This window comes from Ovis canadensis, chromosome 15 (genome assembly GCF_042477335.2).
Source record: "Ovis canadensis isolate MfBH-ARS-UI-01 breed Bighorn chromosome 15, ARS-UI_OviCan_v2, whole genome shotgun sequence".
NCBI lineage: Eukaryota > Metazoa > Chordata > Mammalia > Artiodactyla > Bovidae > Ovis > Ovis canadensis.
In genome coordinates, this window is record NC_091259.1 from 86,689,714 (window position 1) to 86,699,559 (window position 9,846).

Here is a 9,846-nt window from a genome sequence, read left to right on the forward strand (position 1 = left end):
CAGCCTGAATTCATTAAATGCACATGATACCTTATCTGTGAAACACGTCTTAAAATATCCTTGGTTCAAAGGCAGGGATTTTTAGAAATGTTATCTGGCACAGTTAGAGGAATTGCTTTAGAGAATCTCCAAAAGCTACTTCTACACCTAAAAATCTGTTTTAATCAAGAAGAAACTGAGGTTTAGTGACTTAATATCATACAAACAATAAGCGGATGATGACCACTCAGAGGCAGAAGTCAGGAGTGTTGTCTGTCGATCTACCCTGTAAATGTAAAAAAGATGAAAGATTCATTCATTTTTAAAATGAGGAAACCCAATTATGAATGGACTCCAAAGAAAGATCTCTCTCATTCTCATTACAGATTAGATCAGAGAAATGGATTACGGAAAATGAAACTCTGGTGACTGAGTTTGTTTCCGTGGGCTTGACAAATCACCTCCAGCTCCAGGTTGTTCTTTTTGTGATATTTCTCTTGGTCTATGTGGCCACTTTTCTGGGAAACTTCAGGATGATCACTCTCATTTGGATGGATTCTCGACTGCACAGCCCCGTGAACTTTTTTCTCAGCCCCTTGTCCTTTGTGGATGTCTATTCCTCTTCTGTCATTGGTCCCAAGATGTTAACTGACATCTTTGTGGAGAAAAAAAGTCATCTCTGTCCTTGATTTTGCTGCCCAGATCTGTTTTTTTGGTCAGTGTGTAGTGACTGAATGTTTCCTCCTGGCTTCCGTGGCATATGACTGGCATATGGCCATCTGTAAGCCCCTATTTTACACACTCATTATATCTCAGTGAGTCTGTCGGCAGCTGGTGGAAGCTCCTTATATCGAGGGCCTTATAAGCACCATGATCCACACAACTTTCACCTTTTGCCTGCCTTACTGTGGTCCAAAAATCATCAGTCCCTTCTTCTGTGACCTTCTTCCTGTCTCTCCCTGGCATGTGCAGACACACGGGTCCATGAAGTTTCACTTTTCTCTTGGCTGGAGCTCCAGGAGTACTCAGTGGCCGGATCACCTTGGCCTCCTACGTTTAGTTGTTGTCACTGTCCTGAGGATCCGTCTGCTGACAGGAGGTGGAAGGCCTTCTCCACCTGCTCTTCACACCTGACTGCTGTCTCCATCCTTTATGGGGTACTCTTCTTCATCTATGTACGTCCAAGCTCCAGTTTCTCCTTGGACATTAATAAAGTGGTTTTTGTGTTCTACACAGCCCTGATCCCCATGTTGGACCCATGTATCTATAGCCTGAGAAACAGGGAAGTAAAAGAATCATTCAGAAGGACATATGAAAGGAAGAAGTTTCTTATGGGTAAATTAACTGGAACACCATTTATACTACAGATCGAGAGTAATCAGTATGCAAGACATAACCACATGGGCTGGGTATGCTGCTTCTGCTGCTAAGTCGCTTCAGTCGTGTCCGACTCTGTGCTACCCCATAGGCGGCAGCCTACCAGGCTCCCCCGTCCCTGGGATTCTCCAGGCAAGAACACTGGAGAGGGTTGCCATTTCCTTCTCCAATGCATGAGAGTGAAAAGCGAAAGTGAAGTCGCTTAGTCGTGTCCGACTCCTAGCGACCCCATGGACTGCAGCCTACCAGGCTCCTCCATCCATGAGATTTTTCAGGCAAGAGTACTGGATCTTTATTTTATGTTGAGATTTTGGGTCATTGACAAGTCATACAATGTCTTGGGTTATAATTTTCTCACTTTGTTTTTCTCATTTCTGATTCAGTAGGGATGGATTTTAGAACTTTAAACTCAAAAGAGTAGATTATTGAATCCTAAGACTTAAAAATATTCTTATTCATATAAAAAATTTTATGACTAGGATATCAGAAGTTCTTTGTTAAGTCCTGAGTAAACGTAATCATAGCAGTGACTTAGCAGTACTTTCATTTTTCTTACAGTGTGTTGAGATCTCTCGTTGTCTGTAATCTTGACCTTGACTCTTTAAACATAGACTGTTAAAATAATGTATTAAGGTCAAAGTTTAAAGCTTTCAATTATAAGATAAATATGTTCTGGGGCTGTAAACTATAGCATAGTTTCTATAGCTAACAATACTGTATTTTATATTCTTAAGTTGCTGAGAAAGGAAATTTTAATCAATCTCATGATGAGAAATAAAATTCAGAACTCTGTTAGGTGATGATAAGCTAAATGGGGTAATCATTTGGCAATATACACAAATATTGAATCATTATGCTATATACCTTGGGCTTAATAAAATATTATGTTAATTATATATCAGTAAACCTGAAAAAGTGAGATATTAAGGAAGTATGTAACCATAGCACTCTCTAATATTACCTTCATGTTTGGCGTAGATTTATTTCCAAGGCCTTTTATATCCTCTGTACTCTTTAGTCATAGCAATAACTTATTGGGATTTTGCTGCTGTAATGATATGCTTGGTGCATATGAAGTACAGAATGCCTCCATGTTCTTTAATAAAGTATTAGCTATTATTGTTATCATGTATGGATCTTTGTGACATAGGCAGGATATTAGTTCTATACTTACAGATAATGCACCAACAGCCATGAAGAGTCAATGCATTACTTGTGACTCCATAATTTGGTCTCATGGTTTTATTTTCTCCAGTTACAATATTCCTTCAGCCATATTTTTGTGTTCTATTTTCTGGAACATGGCAACAAATCAAAAAATGGGGGAATAAATGATGTTTTGTACTAGTATAAGACTTATTGAGATCTACACTTTTTCATCCTTAAAGACTTTCTTTAATATGTATTTATGAGGGCGAGGTGGGATGATTTGGGAGAATGGCATTGAAACATGTATAATATCATATATGAAATGAATCACCAGTCCAGATTCTATACATGATACTGGATGCTTGGAGCTGGTGCACTGAGATGTACCAGAGGGATGGGATGGGATGGGATGGGATGGGGAGGGAGGAGGGCGGGGGGTTCAGGAGGGGAACACGTGTATACCTGTGGCGGATTCATGTTGATGTATGGCAAAACCAATACAATATTGTAAAGTAATTAACCTCCAATTAAAATAAATAAATTTATATTTTAAAAAACTATTTAAATTTCAATTAAAAAAATAAAGAACAACAAAAAATGCATTTAATTTTAGTTCAGTAACTTTGAAGGATAAAAGTAGTTAGTAATATCCTAGAATTTTTGTTTTACGTATTTTTTGTTATGCTTTCTGCCAGTTTTCGTGACTATGTTGGTTTATTACACTGCAGTATATGTTAGAACTTGACATAGAACAACAGACTGGTTCTAAATAGGAAAAGGAGTATGTCAAGGCTGTATATTGTCAACCTGCTTATTTAACTTATATGCACAGTACATCATGAGAAACGCTGGGCTGGAAGAAGCACAATATCAATAACCTCAGATATGCAGATGACACCACCCATATGGCAGAAAGTGAAGAGGAACTAAAAAGCCTCTTGATGAAAGTGAAAGAGGAGAGTGAAAAAGTTGGCTTAAAGCTCAACATTCAGAAAACGAAGATCATGGCATCTGGTCCCATCACTTCATGGGAAATAGATGGGGAAACAGTGGAAACAGTGCCAGACTTTATTTTGAGGGGCTCCATAATCACTGCAGATGGTGATTGCAGCCATGAAATTAAAAGATGCTTACTCCCTGGAAGAAAAGTTATGACCAACCTAGATAGCATGTTCAAAAGCAGAGACATTACTTTGCCAACAAAGGTCTTGTCAAGGCTATGGTTTTTCCTGTGGTCATGTATGGATATGAAGGTTGGATTGTGAGGAAAGCTGAGCACCAAAGAATTGATGCTTTTGCACTGTGGTGTTGGAGAAGACTCTTGAAAGTCCCTTGGACTGCAAGGAGATCCAACCAGTCCATTCTGAAGGAGATCAGTCCTGGGTGTTCTTTGGAAGGAATGATGCTAAAGCTGAAACTCCAGTACTTTGGCCACCTCATGCGAAGAGTTGACTCATTGGAAAAGACTCTGATGCTGGGAGGGATTGGGGGCAAGAGAAGAAGGGGACCACAGAGGATGAGATGGCTGGATGGCATCACTGACTTGATGGACGTGAATCTGAGTGAACTCTGGGAGTGGTGATGGACAGGGAGGCCTGGCATGCTGCAATTCATGGGGTCGCAAAGAGTCGGACACGACTGAGCGACTGAACTGAATTGACTGATACTGAGGAGAGAAAAGATTTGAAAAAAATGGTATTGGATCCATTGAATGTCTGCATGGGAAAAAAGTGATCATTTACCCTTACCTCACAACACATACTAAGGTCATCTCAAGATGATTTGGAAATCAAGATGTGAAAGGCAAGGAATTAAAACATTTAGAAAAAATATGGGACAGGATCTCTGTGATATGTGGTTACAAATGTAAAAAAAAAAAGCTACAAAAATACTAAACATAAAGGAAAATATTGTTTCTCTAAACTACATTAAAATTGAGACCATAGGCTTGCCTTTAAGAGCATAAACATGTAAGACACACCAAGGAAAGATGTATTTACAGTGAATATAGCTGGTATGCCTGAAATACATGAATAATAATTATATATATATATATATATATATATATATATATTTAACAAATCAGGAAATCTGGTGAAAAAATGTGGGCAAACACTTGAGTAACCAACCACTGGTTATGTAAATGTCCTGTAAATATTGCAAAGTTGCTCAATCTCACTAGAAACCAGCAAAATGATTGGTAAAGCTCCAATGCAGCATGAGATTTGCCTTTGTCAGTGAAACAGCTCTCAATTTCTCATGGAAAACCCTGGATAAATATAATAGAGATTCTTCACACATTTTGATTCTCAGTGATTTTTTTTTTGTCTGTATTGGAAAAAGACACTAACTAAAATGATCACAATGTCAAATAAGGTATCCTGTGGAAAATTCTTTACTATAATGAACTTTAGATAAACAGTTCCAGAAACTGAGTCATCATTACACTGAAGTTTACTCTGTAAATAGCTAAAGAAGGAGGTAAGCAAAGGAGTCAAACACAGAAAACAAATATTTCGATCCCAGAGGATTTTTAAAAGCACTTAGAGGCAGCAAGAACATTTTAATTTCCTCTCCTCTTAATAAAATTCCCAAGGTATGGTATACTTTAGGGAAACAAATTCTCCCAGAACAAAAAATGATATAACTACTTCTGAAAACGTTAATTCATGTGGAAAATTTTTTTTTTCAGAGTGATCTTCCTACTTCCTTGGAGGAAAAACTAAGAATACAACCAAGTGACTACTAAACAGTCGGACTTCCTCTCTATGCAAAGGCACAGGTCTGGATGGGACGATGAAATGCATGCTGAAAAAAGAGCACAGTTTGTACTCCAGTATTAATTCTCTAAAGAAGAAAGGAACTCACTGACATGTAAGTTTAACTCACTTTTTAAACCTATTTCTGCTTCTCTATCTTCGAATGTTCAAGATGAGTTAAATGGATTTATGGGAAAATAAGACTGACCAACACTTAAAATATTTTATAGGTTTTCTAATGTCGAACAAACTCTTAGTTAAACCCTAATTTTCTCTCTAAAGCATTTAAGCCGTATTGCTCTTTAGAACTGTATTTGATTTGCTGGCGTTTTATTCTAGCTTTTTTATGCCAACGTTCCTAAACTGAAAACCTGCAATTTCTTATCATATGGATAATGTTATGCTTTTAAGGAATTTAAAGCTTTGTGCACTATCAATTTCTTGTTTTTTTCTTTTTCTCACTCTAGTGACTGAACTAACCAATGGCTGGTGAAAACTATACCAGGGTCACGGAGTTTATTTTCACGGGCTTAAGGTGCCATCCGCATGCGCAAGGCTTCCTCTTCTTGCTCCTCCTTCTTTTTTACCTTGTTACCATGACAGGAAACCTGGGCATGGTTACCCTCATCCGGATGGATTCCCGCCTGCACACACCGATGTACTTCTTTCTCAGTCACCTGTCCTTTGTGGATGTCTGCTTTTCATCCGTGGTTGGCCCCAAGATGCTCAGAGACTTCTTCGCGGAAAGGAAAGCCATTTCTTTCCTGGGCTGCGCCTTGCAGCAGCGGTTCTTTGGGTTCTTTGTGGCCATCGAGTGCCTTCTCCTGGCATCCATGGCTTATGACCGCTACGTGGCCATCTGTAACCCACTGCTGTATTCAGTTGTCATGTCCCACAGGCTCTGCATACAGCTGGTGGTCGGACCCTACGCTGTTGGATTTCTGAACACCATGACCCACACAACAGCTGCTTTTCGACTTCCCTTTTGTGGTTCCAACATTATCAATCACTTCTTCTGTGACATGTCCCCGCTTGTCTCTCTGGTATGTGCTGACATGCGGATCAATAAATTGCTAGTTTTCATCGTGGCTGGATCTGTACTTATCGTCATCAGCCTGACTATATTAACCTCCTGTTTTTACATCCTCATCTCTATCCTGAGCATCTGCTCTGCTCATGGGAGGCACAGGGCCTTTTCCACCTGCTCTTCACATCTCACAGCTGTCTCCGTCTTGTATGGGACTCTCTTCTTTATCTATGTGAGGCCAGGCACAGTTTTTTCTCTGGATCTCAATAAAGTGGTGGCAGTGTTCTACACAGCAGTGATTCCCATGTTGAATCCTCTCATCTACAGCTTGAGAAATAAAGAAGTGAAAGCTGCTATGCGCAGGATCATCGCCAGGAGAAAGTTTTGCCTCAAAAGTTAAATTTCCATCTAAAACAGAAAATAGATTAAGAAGTAAAGCTTCCAGACATGGTTAGACTATCTGACCATCATCCAAAGATGCTAAAAAATGTGCAGAATTTGGGGGTGCTATCCTTCCGTTCTTCTACATGATTTTTATTTTAGTACCTTTTTTTAAAAGCTCCATTTCACCATGTCCCTATTAGTGATAAAAATCCCCAATCACCCAGACTCAGAGCGATTCTTTCTCCTCAAATATCTTCATTGCTGAGAATATGATGGAATCTAATAACTGTTGAGGAAACCTAGTTACTAATGCTCTCACACTAGTTGGACCAACAGAAATGTCCAGATGAGGTGAGATTCTTTGGAACAGCACACATTACCCCTATCCTTACATGTAGAGGTGAAAATATCAAACAGAACATTTACTTCCCTTACATATGCCTTTACAAAGTAAATAATGCTCCACACATTATATTTAGTATCTATTATGTTTATTTTCTTAATTCTGACCTTCCAAAAATACAATATCATGATCACTGAAAATAAAAAGGAAATGCAGCTAAGCAAGTGAAGAAAAACGTCAACCAAAAAACAAAAGCAAAACAACAACAAGAACTCTTCAGTTTTCCAACTATTACGTTAGTATTAATATTCAGTTTTCCCTAGTTCTTTCAAATAAAGATAGAGATAGCTTACTACAGAAAGCAGAAATAAATCATAAAGAAAGTGAATGAAAAAAATGAGAAAACTTCTAAAAATTCAGGAACAATGTGCTGAGAAGTTATTGGTAACTAAAATGCAGAAAATTTATTTCTTATTGTCTTGTTAGTATTTTCCTGTTATTCTTTTCAAACTAAAAAAAATACAATAGAATGGAGATAAAAATTATTTCAACACCTTTCTGCTCCCCTCAACCTCAGAAGAATCCAAAGAGGAATTATATGAATTGCAATCATTTTCATAAAATTTAAGTGCTTTTTGAAAAGTATCCATTTTGTATAAACTGAATTCTAACAACATCTATTTTTAGCCCTGATAGCTATTGGTGATTTAAAAATGTAAAATTTATCTCTAGGCTATACAGAGATCCACATATGAGTAGGGGAAACAAAACAAAACAAAAAACAGACATGCTTGAGTAGAGTTGTAGGAAAGAAATAGGGTGTAGAATCTAACTCAAACCCCTGCCCAGATAAATATCTTGATGGGGTTGTTGGATAAGCAAATGATTTCTCAGGCAGTATGGATGAAAGGATAGGGTCACAATCCTTCTTCCTCACACCAGAAGTTGTTGTATCTGCTTTGAACATTGCAACTATACTAAGAATAGCACGTTACAGGGACTGGACTGGGCACGGAGTGACTTGGGTTCAAGGGAAGTGAGCAGACTATGGAATCAACTGGATACCAAGATGCGGAGCCAGTGTACAGGCTAGGAATAATGGCCTGCATTCAATGAAGCTGTTGTCTCTGCAGGAATGAGGCATGTGCTAAATAGTCAGAGAGACAGAAATAGTGCTAGTAGGATGCTATTAAAAGGATCAAGATGTTAGCTCAGAAATTTCCTCCATTTAATTTCCATTATTTATTTATCATAGAAACAATTAATTAGATGGAGGCTGGGATGAACCATTTCAGATGTGTATGTGTTTGCTGCTAATAGTGTAATGAGGTGACTTTTATTTCTCTTGATGGAAAGAAAATTATCACTGTTCTGATCTGTGCCTTAGAGCAGAGGTTCTTGGGGTTCTTGCAGATGGTAAGTCGTTCCTCTAAACATCTATGGCATCTAAATATCTTCTGGAAACCAGAGCTCTATTTATTTGCTGAGCCACACAGATGATGTGTTAATGGTGGTGGAGAGGGTTTCTGCTCTTGGTTTTGTGAACACCATTATAGCTCATGACAACTGCTGATTTCCAATTATTCTCCAGGTCATTTCTAAGACATTGCCCTACTATTTGCCATCGAATGCTCTGACACTCCATCCAACGTATTTTTACTCAAAAATATTTTTATTATGGAATGTTTATATTTATAGAATAACACAATGAGATCCTCTGTTCCCAATATCCAGGTTGTTACTGTTTGTGTCTGGATTTATAGGTATGGTCTAGCCACCTGCGTGGGAAAGAAAGTTAAAAGGGGGCTTCCCTGGTGGCTCAGATGGTAAAGATTCTGCCTGCAATGCAGGAGCCCCTGGTTCCAACCCTGAGTCCTGAAGATAGCCTGGGGAAAGGAATAGCAACCCACTCCAGTATTCTTGCCTGGAGAATCCCATGGACAGAGGAGCTTGGTGGGCTGCAGTCCATGTACTCTCTGTTTACCTCCTTATGGCCACTGTGAGAATTCACTCAGCTGCTGGAGGGCACAGACTTTCACCCTTGCTTTTACCTTGCATGATCTCTACACTGGATGAGAACTGATTCTTTCTCTATGACTTAGTCTTCCAAGGATTCCTGACTTTCTCTAAAGGAGCGAAGCCTTTAGCACTAAGGTCTCATCAACAAAAGGAATATTTAGAAAAAAAGAAGATTTTTCCCCCCTAAGACCTAAATTCATATCCAATACAGGATATGGGGGAAAAAAGAGCTTCCATGAGAATCAAGTGAACTGGGAATGTTCCTATGATTCTATACCATTTAGCAAGGATTCTGAATGAATGGAAAAAGGAGAGGCTGCTTGATCAGAACTTATGTTCCTGTCATTTGGATACCATGATTGCTTCTCACTTTCCCAGGAAAAGAATAAAGTTCAAACCCCATGCATCAAATCCTGCTGCCAAGAGATTGCTGTTAATCTTGACTTTGAACCACAAGCAAGAGTGCTATATTGCTTCAATCTTGTCTGACTCTTTGTGACCCTATGTACTGTAGCCCACCAGGCTCCTCTGTCTATGGGATTCTCCAGGCATAAATACTGGAGTGGGTTGCCAGGCTCCGCTCCAGGGGATCTTCCACACCCAGGGGAAGAACCCATATCTTTTATGTCTCCTGCATTGGCAGATGGGTTCTTTACCAATAGCACCATCTGGGAAGCCCTTTAAAACACACGCAATTCCTTAAAATACCTTTATTAGATCTCTGAACCAAAGAAAATTTCTGGAGCATTCCTTTGTTTTTTCCTGTCCCAATCTCTAATGAGCTTTTTGACAGTTGAATTTCTAATACT

General features: G+C 38.9%; 1 protein-coding gene and 1 pseudogene across 1 annotated transcript; both read left to right on the plus strand.

The window, feature by feature from the left end:
* Positions 1-326: 326 nt before the first annotated feature.
* Positions 327-1,409, plus strand: LOC138420216 (olfactory receptor 5G25-like; annotated as a pseudogene).
* A 3,586-nt stretch (positions 1,410-4,995) lies between these two features.
* On the plus strand, positions 4,996-6,691 carry LOC138420761 (olfactory receptor 5G9-like). The gene is made up of 3 exons (XM_069554190.1): positions 4,996-5,101; positions 5,198-5,379; positions 5,732-6,691. Exon 3 carries the CDS (start codon positions 5,747-5,749, stop codon positions 6,689-6,691), a length of 945 nt encoding a protein of 314 aa, XP_069410291.1. The 5' UTR covers positions 4,996-5,101; positions 5,198-5,379; positions 5,732-5,746.
* Positions 6,692-9,846: the final 3,155 nt, after the last annotated feature.

Excerpts from the sequence above, each read along its gene's own strand:
- LOC138420761 (XM_069554190.1), top strand. The coding sequence starts at position 5,747 with ATGGCTGGTGAAAACTATACCAGGGTCACGGAGTTTATTTTCACGGGC.